Genomic DNA, 17,120 nt, shown 5'->3' with positions numbered 1-17,120 from the left:
GACCTATTTTCAATTTTAATTATTATATTAAATTTAACAATAGTTTTCTCTCTGCTGTTTATGGTTGGAAAGAGAGAATAAATTATCAAAAGTGATGTAGATTAACTCTAATTTCTATCACTATTGTCTACCTAAGATATAATTTATCTTATTTTTAATCTATATCATTTGATCCCAACTAGAGTTTGGGAGAGTGGCTAGCTATTAGATTTATATTCAATCCAAATAATTTTAAGTTTTAAAAATAGTTTCTGTCTTTTATGTTTTATGATTGGTATATATTATGGTGTGGGATTTATGAAGATAATGTTAATAAAATCTCTAAAATCTATTCAAGGCTATTATCGGGAGTGGAGGTCGATAAAAAACTATTGATTTAGATTTTTAATTTTTAATTTTATTTTTGTTGAGAAAACAGAGAAAGTAGTTGAAGGATTTTGAAATCTACAACGGCTAGGGTTATCCATACAAACTTGATTACAAGACTCTTCCTTTTTTTTTTTTTTTTTTTTTTGACATAGACGGGGTCAAAAGACCCAAAAAAAAAAAAAAAAAAAAAAAAAAAAAAGAAATAAGATTAGCTAGCTTGAAAATCAACACGGAGAATCTCCATCAAATCCGGAGGAGGCTCCTGAATAAAAGACCATGAATTTCCTGGATCCATAGAGAACCTAGACAACCAATATGCAGCTTGATTATCATCTCTTCCCACATGACTGAAACGAACAGGCCCTCTAGAGACGAATAGATGGTGAATTCCTTCAATTATCTTGCCATACTTTCCTCTCTTTTTATGACCTGGATCGAGCAAAGAGACTGCTTGCTGGGAATCAGACTCAACTTGGACTGGCCAAGCTCCCATATTTAATGCTAGTGACAAACCTTCTTGGATTGCCAATAATTCTGCTTCGAGAACTTCACAAAGGGAAATCCTTTTAGTGAACCCACCTCTAAAATTACCATCTTTGTCTCTAATGAGTCCACCTAGTTGGGCAAATTGTTGTCGACTATTAATAGTAGCATCGATATTACATTTAAACCAGCCCTTTTGGGGGGGCTTCCATCCTATAGTGTATTTCATCTGCATGAGTATTTTAACTGAAGAACAACAACTTCTCCATGCATTTTGTATTCCATCAAAGTATTCTTCAATAAGAACTCGACCATTCCCAGGCCTCACAAAAGATTCATCATGAACATCTTGATTTCTCCACCCCCATAGGAAGTTAAGAACACAAGCAAATTTTGCTGCCCAGTCGTGCTTCCATTTAGTTGCTTTCCCACATATATTCTCTGCGAACCATTCTTCTCTTTTGCACCCATAGAACCATGCATGGTGTCTCTGTGGCACCAACTGATTCCAAATACCTTGAGCAAACATGCAGTTACGAAAGACGTGGATATTATCTTCCTCATCCCTAAGGCAAATACTGCATCTACTACTGTCCATCAGTTGTAGTGAAATAGTTTTAATACTTCCAGTACTTTTGATCAAATAAAACACATTAAATGCAAATAGTAATTATAAGAGAGGCAAGTTCAAGTTATTTGAATTTTTTTTTATATACTCATTACTATTTGGAGAAATACTATTAGATCTGTTTATATGTAATATAGGCAACCGTCATAATTTTAATGCATAAATTAATATGAAAATTTGAACCCAACATCACTATCATGCTACAATTGAATACAAACACTTCTTCACACCACATCCTATCCATCATTTTCTTTAATTTGAATTCAGGGTAATCATAAGTTTGAAGATTAAAGACATCAAATCATCTTCAAGCTAGATTTAGTCACAAATCGGATTTTTTTTAAGCTATGTTTGATCAATATTCATTAGTAAAGACTGAAAAGAAACTTCAAAAATTGTTTGTTCCAGGATGTGACATCCCTCATATGTTTTTATATTTACCAATTTTACAATAGTTTTTATTTCTATGAATTTCTTTCTCTTATGATGTCCGAAAACAACATCATTCCTCATGTTGTAATTAGTATGACATCAACGATTCTCCTCCATTGATGGCATGGAAAATCCTTATTTTTCAGAAGTATATATATAAACCAATAGGTATCCCATGACATCTAAAAAGACATTTATACTTGTTAATTTACTCAAAAATGTATAAGAATATTTTGAAAAAGAGAAAGGGACCTAAATAGTTCAAGAAAACCAGGTCATTTCTTATTATTATTTTTTGTGAATAATGATACTACTCGTTGAATTTAATTAAAAAGGAAGAAACAAAAGAATAACTAGTAATACCTTTATGTGTAGACATGTTGCATGCATAATATGAATTGTTCAATCACATTATGAAATGAAAATAACATTCATGTTATACTCATGTTTGCATTAATACAAACTTATCTCTTAATTTTAATTAAAATGATTCTCAGACCTTAAGGGTTGGCCAAGTTGATAAGACAAATGTCTCATAGTACTAAGTCAAGAGTTTGAATCTCATTGGAATCAGAGCAAATCCCTATATGTATAAATATTTATCTCCCTGTTATGACCTAATGGTGATGACTCTTGTGACTGTAACAAAGAAACAAATAATAGAACAAAGACATAGGGAGTTTGGTGATGGAGTTCGGTCAAATGGCCTACGCTTTTGAGGCTCAAGAAAGAGCCCAATACACTATAAGTTCAAGAGTTCAACTTACAAAAACCACCCAAAAGTTACCACCAAAGGTAGCATGCATCCTTAGTGAACTCACAACACCAAAAACTCCTTTGAATGCACTGTCATACAACAAGAAAGAATAGGAAGACAGAGGAGAAAAGACGAGGGCAAAAAAGAAGAGCTAAAAAGCCTTAAAACCTGATGATTCAACCAATGAGTGAACCGAGCCAAGGGTATAAATACCTTGGCTCGACATCAAATAAATTTGGAGCTAGTTCGAATAGGTTTAAGCTAGGTATAAACCACAATTCATAGCTAACATAAGAGGAGGCACAATTACAGGTTAGCCCTTTCAATCTCCCCCTTTTAATCTGTAATGTTAAGCTCTCCTCGCAGTGCATTGAGCCAAATCCATCATAGCCCATGTACCTGCTAAACAAATTAACAAAACACAACAGTACCTAGTGCAAAATGAAATGCAAACACATCGTGCATCAACACACCATAACGGACTAAACTATGCATGAAGACTCAAGAAATAGCAGTTACATATTGTGAAATCCCCCAAGGTCCTAACCCGAAAATAGTCAACACCTTATCAACATTAGCTTGACCATTATTAGATGTCTCTTTCTCTTAAAGCTTTCTTTCATAAGCATAACAATTCGTCTTTAAATGACCTTCTTTATTGCAAAAGAACACATTCTAAGGCAAGAATAAGATTTGTTATTGTCTTGATTATTCTTGTTATTTAGTCCTTACCTTTGGGTCTACCTTATTTGTTAAAATCCTAACCAAATTCTCACCAATCCCTTTGGCCTTACCTGAGGCTAACAACTCAGATTCCATATTCTTTAAAGCCTCAATACGTTAGTTAAGGGATACATTTTGACAAGCGTTACTTAATAGAATTTTTAACAACAAGATAATCATGTTGTAAGGGATTTAGCAAAATTATGAATACGTGATAATCATCCAACTTGCTCTTTTCCCTAGTGTTAGCCAAGTCTTGAACCACTTTCTTGAATGGATCAAGATTTTGATCTAGGCTAATAGAAGGATATCCATTTTGAAACCATATAATATTTCTTTTAAATAGAACTTATTGCCTAGATTATTTTTCTGGTAAATCTGTTCAAGCTTGATCCACATTTTAAAGTAGGATTATTCTCCTCATTAAGGCATTTGATCACTCATCAGTGATGTTCTAAAGCATGCAACCAATTACGTTCTCCATTACCTCGATCCTCAAAGTAGGGTCTATGCTCTTAAAGAAAGCATATGAGTCATCAATGACCATCAACAATCTCTATTGGGGCATGAGGGCTCCTACTTTCCTCTTCCAAATTCCAAAGTCCCTTTTCCCATCATTTTTTTTAATATCTATCCTTGAACTTCCTATTGGAGCCCTAAAATCTAAATACTTAGGGTTTTCACCCTGTCCTATAGCCACTTTAGCCTATGGGGAGCTAGTAATACTTGGAGAGTAATTATCTTCAACCTCCTCAAAACCTGCACAGTGGTCTCACTTTTATTAATTAAACACAATCACAACACTGAAATATACAAGATATAGCATATTGAATCTAAAACACCATGTGCAATGAGTCACACACAATAAACAACATATACAACATGTCAAACTCGACATTGGTAATGAATTATTACCAAAGAACAACTATTGATTCAAGAAAAATCATGTCAAAGTATTAGAAACATTTGAAACATGATAATAGGCATCAAATTAATAATAAAAAAAAGAGACCAAGAATACTAATAGAACAAGAAAAAACATGTACTGTATACACAAATACAACAATGTGTATGTGTTATTCAAAACATGTATCAATCATCATGAAACATCAAACGAAGCCTTGAGTCATGAAGTTAGACAATTAGGAACGAAATCCCCAAATCAATTTCACCGTACTTGAGCCCTAATCATGGCTCTAAGACCATTGTTTTGACTGAATGGTAATGAATATTGTAACTGCAACAAAGAAATAAATGATAGAATAAAGACACAAGGAGTTTGAGTGACAAAATTTAGCCAAAGGCCTATGTTTCCAGGGCTCAAGAGAGAGCTTGATGTAATATAAGTTCAAGAGTACAACTTACAAAAAATGTACAAAAGTTACCATTGAAGATATAAGACATCTTAACAAACTCAAAGCAACAAAAACTCCTTCGAATGCACCATCGTACAATAAGAAACAAGAGGAAAATAGAGGAGAAAAAAAGAGGGCAGAAACCCTAATCGTAGTTGCAAGAGAGAAAAAGATAGATCCCTAAACCCGATGATCCAACTAATGAGTGAACCAAGTGAAGTGTATATATAAATACCCTGGATTAACCCGAAATCGATTTTCACCTATTTGAGTAGAGTTAAAATAGGTATAAACCATAGAACAAAATTCGGTCGAAACTTGCAAAATTTTCACCGAAATTTTCCATTTAAAAATGAACCTTGAAACAAAAAATAGGGGACTGAAAAAAAAATCCCAAGTTTCAATCAAAATCGTCGAAACCTGGTTCAACCTAGTTGGACCATTTGGTTCATGAGAAAAAAAAATTCCAAATTTCGTGGAAAACTGAGACTTTTTCCTGCAAATTTTATAAGTTTCACAAATTTTCAATTTTTTTTGTTTCTTTCATGTTTCCCCAAATACCACGACTAATATCCCCTCCATTAGGAATTTTCTATCCAAATTGCGTATATCCCTCAAACTGGTTATCTTAGGCATATTGATGACCAACTTATAAAGTTGCAGTTGTCAATTACCTTGACAATCATAAGCATAAAATGTCATGGGATGTCTATGTTCGTTGGTTGGAGAAGAGGATGTTACAGACATAGTACTACTCAATTCATAGGATGAATTCTCCGAGGCACTCCTCTTGGCACTAAGTTGTACTTTAGTTTTATTGTTAGTTACTTTGTATTTGATGTTTTAAAGTTATAAATTATATATTGAATGTTATGTACTTAAGTAGTTAAGTTTATAGTGTACTTCTTGGACAACTCTACATTGATGTTATATGCATTGAATAACATATCTACATTGATTTTTTTTTAGCAAAATGCATGTGCCAATGTATTCTTTATATTCTAATTAGCTTAAATACAAAGTCTTACCTTAAAATACTCCCTAAAACCTATCAAAAGTTACATGAAAAACGTCCTAAGTTTCCTCGAAATTTATCAGTTTCCCACCTAGGTTTTACATTTTCACCCGGTTGAAACTTGAGTTTCCCTCAAATTTTTTTATGGTATAAACCACGGTTCACAACCAACATGAGAGGGGCACATATAGATTTAGCCTCTCACTCCCTTTATAGATAAAACTACCCCCTACGGCTTGTCGAGGATAGGATACTAGTCAAGGCGAACTTGAGTTCCAAAAAGAAAAAATTAGATTTATTCTTATTTAAATAAATAAAAATTTTCTTTACCCTACGAAATTTCCAACTAACCAAATAGCAATTCATTTTTCTGTCCAATATATAGTTTAAATTTAACAATAGTTTTCTCTCTAATCTCTATTGTTTACAGTTGAAAAGATAGAAAGAGAGAATAAATTATAAAAAATAATGTAACTTAACTCTAATTTCTATCATTGTGGTGTACCTAAGATGTAATTTATTTTATTTTTAATCTATATCATTTGCTTCCAACTAGAGTTGAGGAGAGTGGCTAGCTATTAGATTTATCTTCTATCCAAATAATTTTAAATTTTAGAAATAGTTTCTGTTTTTAGAAGGTGTTGAATTCATGAATATAATGTTATTAAAATCTGAGTACTCTAAAATCTATTCAAAGCTATTGTTAGGAGTGGAGGTCGATAAAAACCAATTGATTTAGATTTTATGATTTTTATTTTTTATTTTTGTTGAAAAAGCCCAGAAAAGGATTGAAGGATTTTGAAGTCTATAACTGTTAGGGTCATCCATACAAACTTGATTACAAGACTCTTCCTTTATTACAATAATTCGACCACTCATTAGGTTGGTGAAGTAGTTTTAATACTTCCAGCACTTTTGATCAAATAAAACACATTAAATGCAAATACAATTTGTTTGAATTTTTTTCTTCTTTTTTTCATAACCTCATTACTATGAGGAGAAACACTATTAGATCTGTTTATATGCAATGTTGGCAACCGTCATAAATTTAATACATACATTAATATGAAAATTTAAACCTAATATCACTATCATGCTTCAACTAAATACAAACACTTCATATCCATCATTTTCTTTAATTTGAATTCACAGGTTATCATAAATTTGAAGATTAAAGACATCAAATCACCTTCAAAGCTAGATTTACTGGCAAATCGGATACTTTTTTTTTAAGTTAATGTTTGACCAAAAATATTCATTAGTAAAGACTGAAAAGAGATTTCAAAAATTGTTTGTTTCAAGATGTGACATTCCTCTTATGTTTTTTTTTTTTTTTTTGTAATTCTTTTATGTAAATCATGTGATACCTCCAATTCTTGTTGGCTCCATATGTACTTTTTAAATTTGTATTTATATATATATATATATATATATATATATATATATATATATATATATATATATATACTTGTAAAACTCAACTAGTATATTTCATATATCAACTTTACCATAGTTTTTTTTATTTTTTATTTTTGTTTTCTTATGACGTACATAAAGAATATCATTCCTCATGTTGTAATTAGTATGACATCAAAGATTCTCCTCCATTGATGGCATGAAAAATCCTCATTTTTAGAAAAAAAAATATATATTTAAGCCATTAGGTATCCCATAACATCAAAAAGACTTTTACACTTGTTAATTTATTCAAAAATATATAAGAATATTCTGAAAAATAGAATGGGACCTAAAATGTTTAAGGAAACCATGTCATTTATTATTATTATTTTTTGTGAATTTTGATACTGTTGGTTGAATTTAATTAAAAAGGAAGAAGAAAAAAATAATAACTAGTAATGCCTTTACGTGTAGACATGTTGCATGCATAATATGAATTGTTCAATCACATTATGAAATGAAAAATAACATTCGAGTTATACTCATGTTTGCACTTATACAAAATTATCTCATACTTTTAATTAAAATTATTCTCAAGACCTCAAGGGTTGGCCAAGTTGATAAAGACAAATGTCTAATGGTATTAAGTCAAGACTTTGAATCTCACTGAAAAAGAGCAAAACCCTATATGTATAAGTATTTATCTCTTTGTTATGACGTAATATAATGGTGATGAATCTTGTAATTGCAACAGAAAGACAAATAATAGAACAAAGACACACGGAGTTTGGTGATGGCGTTTGGCCAAATGGCCTAGGTCTTTAAGGCTCAAGAAAGAGCCCAAAACACCATAAGTTCAAGAGTTCAACTTTAAAAAAAAACTTCCAAAAGTTACCATCGAAGGTAGAATGCATCCTAGCGAACTCAAAACACCAAAAACTCCTTCGAATGTGCCATCATACAACAAGAAAGAAGAGGAAATTAAGTAGAGGAAAAAAGAAGGGCAAAAAAGAAGAGCTAGAAAGCCTTAAAACCCGATGATCCAACCAATGAGTGAACTGAGCCAAAGGCATAAATACCTTGGCTCAACTTGAAATAAATTTGGAGCTAGTTTGAGTAGGGTTAAGCCAGGTATAAACCACAGTCCATAGCTACCATAAGAGGAGTCACAGTTACAGGTTACCTCTCTCAAATCTCCCCCTTAATTTGTAATGTTAACCTCTCCTCATAATGCACTGAGCCAAATCTGTCATAGTTCATGAGCCTACTAAACAAACTGACAAAAAACAACAGTACTTAATGCAAACACATCGTGCATCAACACACCACAACGGACTAAACTATGCATGGAGACTCAAGAAATAGCAGGTACATATGCAGACTAAACCAGAAATCAAAGTGCAACAATTTTACAACTCTAAATACATCAATCTGAACCAAAACTGGACAACCAAAAACATGCACATCATTACATACATCAGAATAATAAAAGTATACATAAAGAGCTGCAGAAAATTGGGAACATCTCCCCTAAAAATGCAACATATCCAACACCTAAAAAACAACAAATCCATTGGACAATCACCACAAACAATGACTAGAATGAAATGTATAATACTACAACTGCATAAATGAAAATGATTATTAAATAGTATCACCCACACCCAATAAATCAATACAGTGCACAAACCTATAGAGGGGCAACACCTTAGTTCCACAATCCGACAGGATTATTCTCAATCCTAATCTTTTTAATCAAAAGTATACTATCAACTTCTTTTTCCCTAAGGAATAAGTACTTAATATCAATATATTTGGTTCTATCATGATAAAGTAGATTTTATTATACAAGAATATAACACTTTGATTATTAACAAAAATAATATGTTTATTCTTCAAAACATCTAATTCACACAACAAACCATTAAGTCAAATATACTCTTTCACACTCAAATGTAAACAACAACTTAGCCTCAGTGGTATTATAAACTTTTGCTGCATGCACCTTCTAGCTGATGTAATTACCAAACAACATAAAAAATTGTGTAAATAATAGATTTTTGTTATCTCTAGTACTAGAATAATCAAAGTCATTATATCCTTCTAAAACAAGATTATGAGGTGATTTCCTAAACATAATACCTTTGTTGACAATACCCCTCAAATAGCGGAATAACCACTTGAGTCCTTACCTTTGGATTTACCTTGTTAGTTAAAATCCTTACTTTTTACAAACAAATTTTCACCAATTCCTTTGGTCTTACCTGAGGCTAACAACTCAGCTTCTTTATTCTTTAAAACTTCAATACGCTAGTCAAGGGATACATTTTGACAGGCATTACTTAATAGAGTTTTTAACAACAAGATAATCATGCTGTAAGGCATTTATCTAACTTGCTCTTTTCCCCAGTGTTTGCCAAGTCTTAAACAAATTTCTTGAATGCATCAAGATTTTGATCTAGGCTAACATAATGATCTATTTTGAAACCCTATAATCATTCTTTTAAATAAAACTTATTGCCTAGATTATTTTTTTGGTAAATCTGTTCAAGTGTGATCCACACTTTAAAGTAGGATCATTCTCCTCATTAAGGCATTTGATCACCTCACCAGTGATGTTCTAGAGCATGCAACCAATTGCATCTCCATCAGCTTGGTCCTCAAAGTAGGGTCTATGCTTTCAAAGAAAGCATATGAGTCATCAATGACCCTCAACAATTTCTATTAAGCCATGAGGGCTCCTACTTTCCTCTTCCGAATTCCAAAGTCCCTTATCCCATCATTTATTTTTTAATGTCTATCCTTGAGCTTCCTATTGGAGTCCTAAAATTAGAATATTTAGGGTTGTCACCCTGTCCTATAGCCACTCTAGCCTAGGGGGAGCTAGTAATACTTGGAGAGTAATTCTCTTCAACGGTTCAACCTCCTCAAAACCTGTACATTGGTCTCACTTTTATTAACTAAACACAATCACAACACTAAAATATACAGGGTATAGCAAATTGAATCTAAAACACCATGTGCAATGAGTCAGACAAAATAAACAACATATACAACATGTCAAACTCGACATTGGTAATGAATTGTTATCAAAGAACAACTATTGATTCAAGAAAAACCATATCAAAGTATTAGAAACATGATAAGAGGCATCAAATTAACAGAGAAACACACACCAAGAATAGTAATAGAACAAGAAAAAACATGTATTGTACACAAATACAATAATGTGTAAGTGTTCATCAAAACATGTATCAATCATCATGAAACATCAAACGAAGCCTTGAGTCATGAAGTTAGATAAATTAGGAACGAAATCCACAAATCAATTTCACCGCACTTGAGCCCTAATCATGGCTTTGAGACCACTGTTTTGACTGAACGATGATGAATCTTGTAATTGCAACAAATAAATAAATAATAGAACAAAAACACATGGAGTTTGATGATGGAATTCAGCCAAATGCCTATGTCTCCAGAGGTTTAAGAGAGAACTCGATGCAATATAAGTTCAATAGTTCAACTCACTTTTTAAAAAACTGTTCAAAAGTTACCATTAAAGATATAATGCATCTTAGCAAACTCAAAGCAAAAAAACTCCTTCGAATGCACCATCGTACGACAAGAAACAAGAGGAAACAAAGGAGAAGAAAAGAGGGCAGAAACCCTAATTGTAGTTGCGGGAGAGAAAAAGATAAACCCTTAAGACCCGATGATCCAACTAATGAGTGAACCTAGCTAAGTGTATATATAAATACCCTAGCTTAACCCGAAATCGATTTGCACCTGTTCAACTAGACTTGAGTTAGGTATAAACCACGGTCCACAACAAACATGAGAGGTAGCGCAAGTGCAGATTCAGCTCTCTCAATCCCTTTATATATAAAGCTAAGCCTAGGACTTGTCGATGAGAGGATAATCTAGCCAAGACGAACCAGAGTTCCCCAAAAAAAATATAGATTTATTGTTGTTGAAAAAAAATATATATTTTCGTTGAGGAACAAAAAAATTACCCTATGAAATTTCCAACAAAGCAATTGGCAAATTCATTTTTTTTTTTCCAACTTTTTCGTAAGAAACTAATTATATACACATGGCAAATGGGCATGAGCCATGAGAGAGGCATTATATATCTCTATAAGAAGCGGAAGAAAAAAACTATTTTTCGCAATAAAAGAAAAAAAAAGAAGAAAAATTATAAAAAGAGGAGAGATGTCCAGTCCTTCACTCCTTCCGGTGTCCTTTTCAGGTCAACGGCGCTGTCAGTGGTCTGGGACTCTCTGAGTAGAGATAGAGATAGAGAGAGAGAGAGAAAGAAAGAGGGGCTGTGGGACCCACCACAGCGAGTCGAAACCAGCAGCACAGCACAACGGCGTTTCTTCCCAACACGACGAGACGAGACGAGCCGAACCCGGAGCCAGCCAAGATGATTAGTGAGGGGCCCACCAAAAGCTGCCGAGTCAATATCCTGGAGACACGTGTCGAGATCCATTTCCATTTCCCTTAACCAGTTTGCCACGATGCCAACTCCACTTGATGTGTTTCGTAACGGCTCTCCTTCTTTGTTTGTTTGTTTGTCTCGTTGAAAAACCTTCCCTCCTCATCCTCCTCCTCCTCCTCCTCCTCCTCTTCTTCATTGGAATTGGAAAACGCCCTATTCTACCCTACTCTACTCTACTGTCTACTGTCTACTCTGTCTCTACCCCCTACCCAATTCTACTACTTTCCTTTCTTCCTTGTGGGGCCCACAAGTCGACGTTTTTTCCATCTCACTTTGACCCTCTCCTCATATCATATCATATCTCTCTTTTGGGGATTATTATTAGCAATTCTCATCATCAATTACTGTCCTTTTCTTTAATTAATTTTTATTTTTATTTTGGTTTTACCATCTAAATTCTTCGCTGGGTACCAAAGTACGACTCTTCTGTTTCACACCTCTCTCTCTCTCTCTCTCTCTCTCCTCTCTCAATCTCATCAGTCTCATTCTCCTTCTCTCTTTCTAGCACTAGCCTGAAGAAAGCCACAGAGAATCTAGGGTTTCGCTTTCTCATCCTACACCCCACCCCACCCCCAACGTCTTCTTCCTTTTTTTGGTTTCTTTTTTTGTTCTTTGATTGATTTCCTTTGCCTTCTCTTCAATTTTAGCTACCTAGCTATATATCTTATACGCTTCAACTACTCATGAGTTTCTCTTAAGTTTTCTTCCTCTGTTTTCGAACCTTTTTACCTCTTCAATTTCATGCTTGCTTGCTTCTTCCTGACCTCAAAATCTGCAGAGCAAATTTAAATTTTCGGTTTTTATTTTGTTGACAACCCAAAAAAAAAATTGCCTCTTTTTCTGGATGGATTTTCAGTTATCTGGTCAATGAAGGTATTTGTATTTTTGAGTTTCGTGATGCTTTCTCATTTGGGTTTCTAGGGTTTTGGAGCAAGTAGGGTTTGATCCTTGGATCGGGGAGACATGGAGGAGGTCGAAGCAGCTAACAAAGCTGCCGTGGAGAGCTGCCACAGGTTCCTCGGTCTCCTATCTCAATCCAAGGATCAGGTTCAGTACAAGAGTTTAATGGTGGAAGCTGGAGAGGCTGTGTTCAAGTTCAAGCGAGTTATGAATCTCCTGGGAAACGGTTTGGGTCACGCAAGAGTTAGAAGACTGAAGAAATTTGATTCCCCTCTTCCCCAATCTGTCTTCCTCGACAGCCCAATTTCTAAAGTTGATTCTTCGCCCAATTCTCTCCAGCTTATCCGAGCTACTAGCTTTCTCGATAATACACACCTGGGTTCCGAAACAACTAAGAATTCTAGTATGCAGTTTTCCCAGAAAATGTTTCTTGACAATCGGGCGCTGGAAATGGCTTCCGCTGCTAAGAATCCGCTTCAACTTGCTCAGCCAACGCCAACCACGCAGTATCAATTCCTTCAACAGCAGCATCCGCAGCAACAACAGATGAAACTCCAACTTCAGCAGCAGCTCCAACAGCAACAACAACAAATGAAATTCCAAGCTGATATGATGTACCGCAGGAGCAACAGCAGCGTGAACCTAAAGTTTGATAACTCTAGTTGCACTCCCACCATGTCATCAACCCGATCTTTCATCTCATCTCTCAGCATGGATAACAGTGTGGCTAGCTTGGATGGGAAGCCCTTCCATTTAATCGGTGCGCCACAGTCATCCGATCGGAACTCGCAACATTCTACCAAGAAGAGGTGCTCTGGTAGGGGAGAAGACGGAAGTGTCAAATGTGGAAGTAGTGGCAGATGCCATTGCTCCAAGAGGAGGTTACTTTCAGGCCCTAAATAAAATTTCAGTTGAGATCTTGCTTGTGTTTTTTTCAATTGCCAACAATTGTTTGCCTTGTTTTCCCCCTTTTTGGTGTTACAGAAAACTTAGGGTGAAGAGATCCATCAAGGTGCCTGCCATCAGTAACAAGCTCGCAGATATCCCTCCCGATGAGTATTCTTGGAGGAAGTATGGACAGAAGCCAATCAAGGGTTCTCCGCACCCTAGGTATCTACATTTCGCCCTCCTTTTGAAAATGCTACATGATTTTTGCATATAAGCGGTTAGTTGTTGTCCATGATTTGCGATCTTTGATGGTGAACCATTCTGACTCTGTATCCTAAGTTTAATGTTCATATCTGAAAGGAATCTGTTATAGTTGAATGTTTTGATTTCTCAACTTGAATAGATTTAAATTGAGACTTCAGTTTTCTATTTTTTAAGTTTTTCCATACCTTCCCAGTGTATCATCCCTGTATAGAATTTTGGAGAAAAAACAACTGCAAAGTTTGTCTGCTTTTCTCAATTGGAAGATTACATTGCACTAGTTACTCGTGAATGGCCGCTAAATTTGCTTGAAACAGCTGCAGTTAACATATGGTGCTGTTTGTTCTGTTGGTCATATGGTGCTGTTTGTTCTGTTGGTCAAATCAGTTACCCTTATAATTATATGCATAACTATGAAATGTTGTCTGTATACCCACCGGTTGAGTGACACATGCTACATTCTACTGAAATATCATTCCCAAAATCTCTTCTTTTATTCAAAGTGAGTGAATTGGCTGACTTAAGTGTAGGTCGCATATTACAACCACGGACACAAAACCAACTTGTCAGTCAGAAACATGTTATGCATAGCTTACCTAGAATTCATTCACTGTTGAAGTTTGAAGTTCTTTTTCCATTGCTAAACATAATGTGGGATTCTGTTTACATGTTCACAACTTGCTAGTCTTAATATGAAACTAGGAAGGAGAACTAAAGCATCCAGGTTTTATGCAGGGGATACTATAAATGTAGCAGTATGAGGGGTTGTCCTGCAAGGAAACATGTTGAGAGGTGCCTAGAGGATCCCTCGATGCTTATTGTAACTTATGAAGGTGAGCATAATCACTCCAGATTGCTATCCCAATCTGCTCACACATAGACTTCTTGGAAAGCTTTGTCTGGATCACTTTGATACTCCAGGGCTCATTTTCATCTATACCGATCAGTTGAGTGGCTTCTGTACATAATTTGTATGGATCAAGCTTGAGATTACAGATGACGGAGCGTCTTTACTGGCATGGGGAGGAAATCTCCTGGCTCTTTCAGTCTTCTTGGGGCAGGCAGACATATTAAGTCATAGAGACAGGTTACATCTAGAATGCAAAAGGGGTTGCAAATTGTAAGATTATAAATCCTCTTCTGTGACAACCTGAGATCTATCTTATGGTAGGGGCATTCTGAATTAATGCAATCCCTTGAGCGTGTGTTTTTTGATATTTTGTTCTTGTGCTTCTTGATGTTCTTTTATGTTAGATTTGGATCAAATTTCCCGTTATGTTGCTCCCTGATATTATCATCTTTAATATTCACCAATAGAAAATATGAGGCTAAACTTAGGTATGGACCATTACAAACTAAAGAATGCATTTCTCCACCTCATCAAAAACATAATTTTTCATAAATGTGGGAATATTTTCCAAATATCTGTTATAAAATTGGATATTTCTCATTGTTAGTACACATTTATTTAGTGTAGTCTGTGGAACCCTTGTTTTGGTGCTACTTTGTGCACTTGGATATTGCAGTTATCTCGTAGACCGACCATCGGACCATCAGGTGTTTACCTTACCTCTCTGGCTGCACTTGTGTAATACTACTTACTCTCCTCTATATTACTATGGTGTTGTGCTGTTACCTAAATTTGTCTGCTGTCATGTGGGTGATTCTTGACCTCCTATGAACAATGTTAATGTCGAAATTTCTTCCATTAAAGCTCAATGGAGTTCTAATTTCTTGTTGTGACTTGTGAGGCTGTTAAGGTGTATATTAAGGCTAAAGACAAACTTAAATATCCCTTATTGATGCCTCTACCTTTTCTCTTCAAAAATATTATGATGGATGATACATGAAGATGATACTTTCTTGGTATGGAGCCTTCAGTTGCAGCAAGTGTTATATTTCATACCACTGATAATATATGTGGGGATGATTTAAAAAGTGAACTTTTCTCCAGACAAGAATATATGTCTTAAATTTATATTCCAAAGTTTATTTTATTTTGTGTCTTCTGTTTAGTGGCAGTTCATTTAACCCCATAAAAAAAGAAGCTGTTGAGTGGCATTTGCTCTCGGTAGCTTATGAACCGTTAAATTTTGAATATCTCATGAATTTACTGTTGAACACATGAAAGAATATTTTGGGAGCAGGTGGTGGGGGGACCAAAATGAGCTATTCTTGTGGCCAGTTTGATATATTCCTGCATTTTGGTGTTGGGGGTATATGCTCGAGTTCCCCCAGTTCTCTCAGTTCTACTTAGAGAATGAAATCTATCTATAAAAGGTGAAGTACGGGGAGATGCTTGAAATTGACAGTTAATTATTTCTCCTTGGCTTAGACGTGCATTTATGAAAAGAATAATTACTAATGCCCCCTTGTGCTATTTGTGTAATCACTAATTAGGGAGTTGTCTTGATCAATGACAAAAGTCGAGGTAGTTTTGGATATTAAAAGAAGTTTATCCACTCGCTGGATTCAAGAAGCTTGTATTTCTGATTTTGGGGGCTTTTTACGCTTTAATAAATAACCTTTTTTCTACCCAAAAAAAAAAACATTAAAAGCCATAGAAATGTTTGGGTAAGAAAGAATGATATGCTTCTAAATTGAAAGGGTTAAAATGATCATATTAGAGAAGTTAAAAAAAAAAGTATATGCATAGTTGAGAGTTTGTACCAAGTACAGTCCATGGATATAATTTATTAGATGCCAAAGACCCATTTAGCCTCACTTAAATCTCTGGTTGTTTCAACTAAATAAATATTCTTCCACATAAAAAAAAATTATAAATATTCATGTTGAATCACGATTTAAAAAGCCATTCTGTGTTTGATTTCTACCATGCTTATTTATACATTTACCTGCTCTTTTATGCTGTTTCTTCTCTCTCAGGACAACCACTTTTTTCTTCCAGTGAACAGGGGAGGCCTTCTACCAAAAAACAAAAAAAAAAAAAAAAAATTCAGGGGAGGCCACATTAATTGACTAGTGTGTTTTAACATATTCCCTCTTTGATCATATGGGCCCTGTTGTCCCCATGTATCTGCAACTGCAACTGTCTTTAGTGAGAATGGAACATCATCCGTGATCTGGGTCAAATTCTCTCATCCGAAACTGTTCTTCAATCTCTTGTTTCTTCTGTTCCCTATTTCCTTAAATTTGGGTTTAAGCATTCAATGGGGTTTTAACTTTTAACCTCTGCATCGTAAGCCGTGTAGGTGTAAGAAATAAGAAATATGATGGAAGGAAGCTGGGTCCTTTAAAAGAGCAATTTGATTAGGATGGACAGAATAGAATGACTTTGACTCCACAAATAAGAGACTTAAGAAAAGAGAGCTCTGCAATTTTTATCCAATTGAAATCTTTTGCGTGTTGGTGTCTGTTGTTATGTGGTCCACCTTGCAGAGTCCATCACC

The 17,120-nt window shown here is 34.7% G+C and overlaps 1 protein-coding gene across 1 annotated transcript; it reads left to right on the top strand.

Moving 5' to 3' along the window:
• The first annotated feature begins 12,086 nt into the window (after positions 1-12,086).
• Positions 12,087-16,615, top strand: LOC149028386 (putative WRKY transcription factor 21). Its single transcript, XM_089136229.1, has 3 exons — positions 12,087-13,442; positions 13,546-13,671; positions 14,446-16,615. The coding sequence occupies exons 1-3, from the start codon at positions 12,625-12,627 to the stop codon at positions 14,588-14,590; spliced, it is 1,089 nt and encodes a 362-aa protein (XP_088992355.1). The 5' UTR covers positions 12,087-12,624; the 3' UTR covers positions 14,591-16,615.
• The last annotated feature ends 505 nt before the right edge of the window (positions 16,616-17,120 follow it).

The sequence above is a fragment of the Hakea prostrata genome, chromosome 1 (genome assembly GCF_041222555.1).
Source record: "Hakea prostrata isolate BN-2017 chromosome 1, UWA_Hpros_2, whole genome shotgun sequence".
Lineage (NCBI taxonomy): Eukaryota > Viridiplantae > Streptophyta > Magnoliopsida > Proteales > Proteaceae > Hakea > Hakea prostrata.
Note: the sequence above shows the minus strand (reverse complement) of the source record. Positions and strands in the feature narration are given on the sequence as shown.

Bases quoted from the DNA above. Each gene is read 5' to 3' on its own strand.
- LOC149028386 (XM_089136229.1), top strand. From the start codon at position 12,625: ATGGAGGAGGTCGAAGCAGCTAACAAAGCTGCCGTGGAGAGCTGCCAC. The intron at 13,443-13,545 runs GTTACTTTCAGG...TTGGTGTTACAG, and splicing joins TGCCATTGCTCCAAGAGGAG to AAAACTTAGGGTGAAGAGAT. The intron at 13,672-14,445 runs GTATCTACATTT...GGTTTTATGCAG, and splicing joins AAGGGTTCTCCGCACCCTAG to GGGATACTATAAATGTAGCA.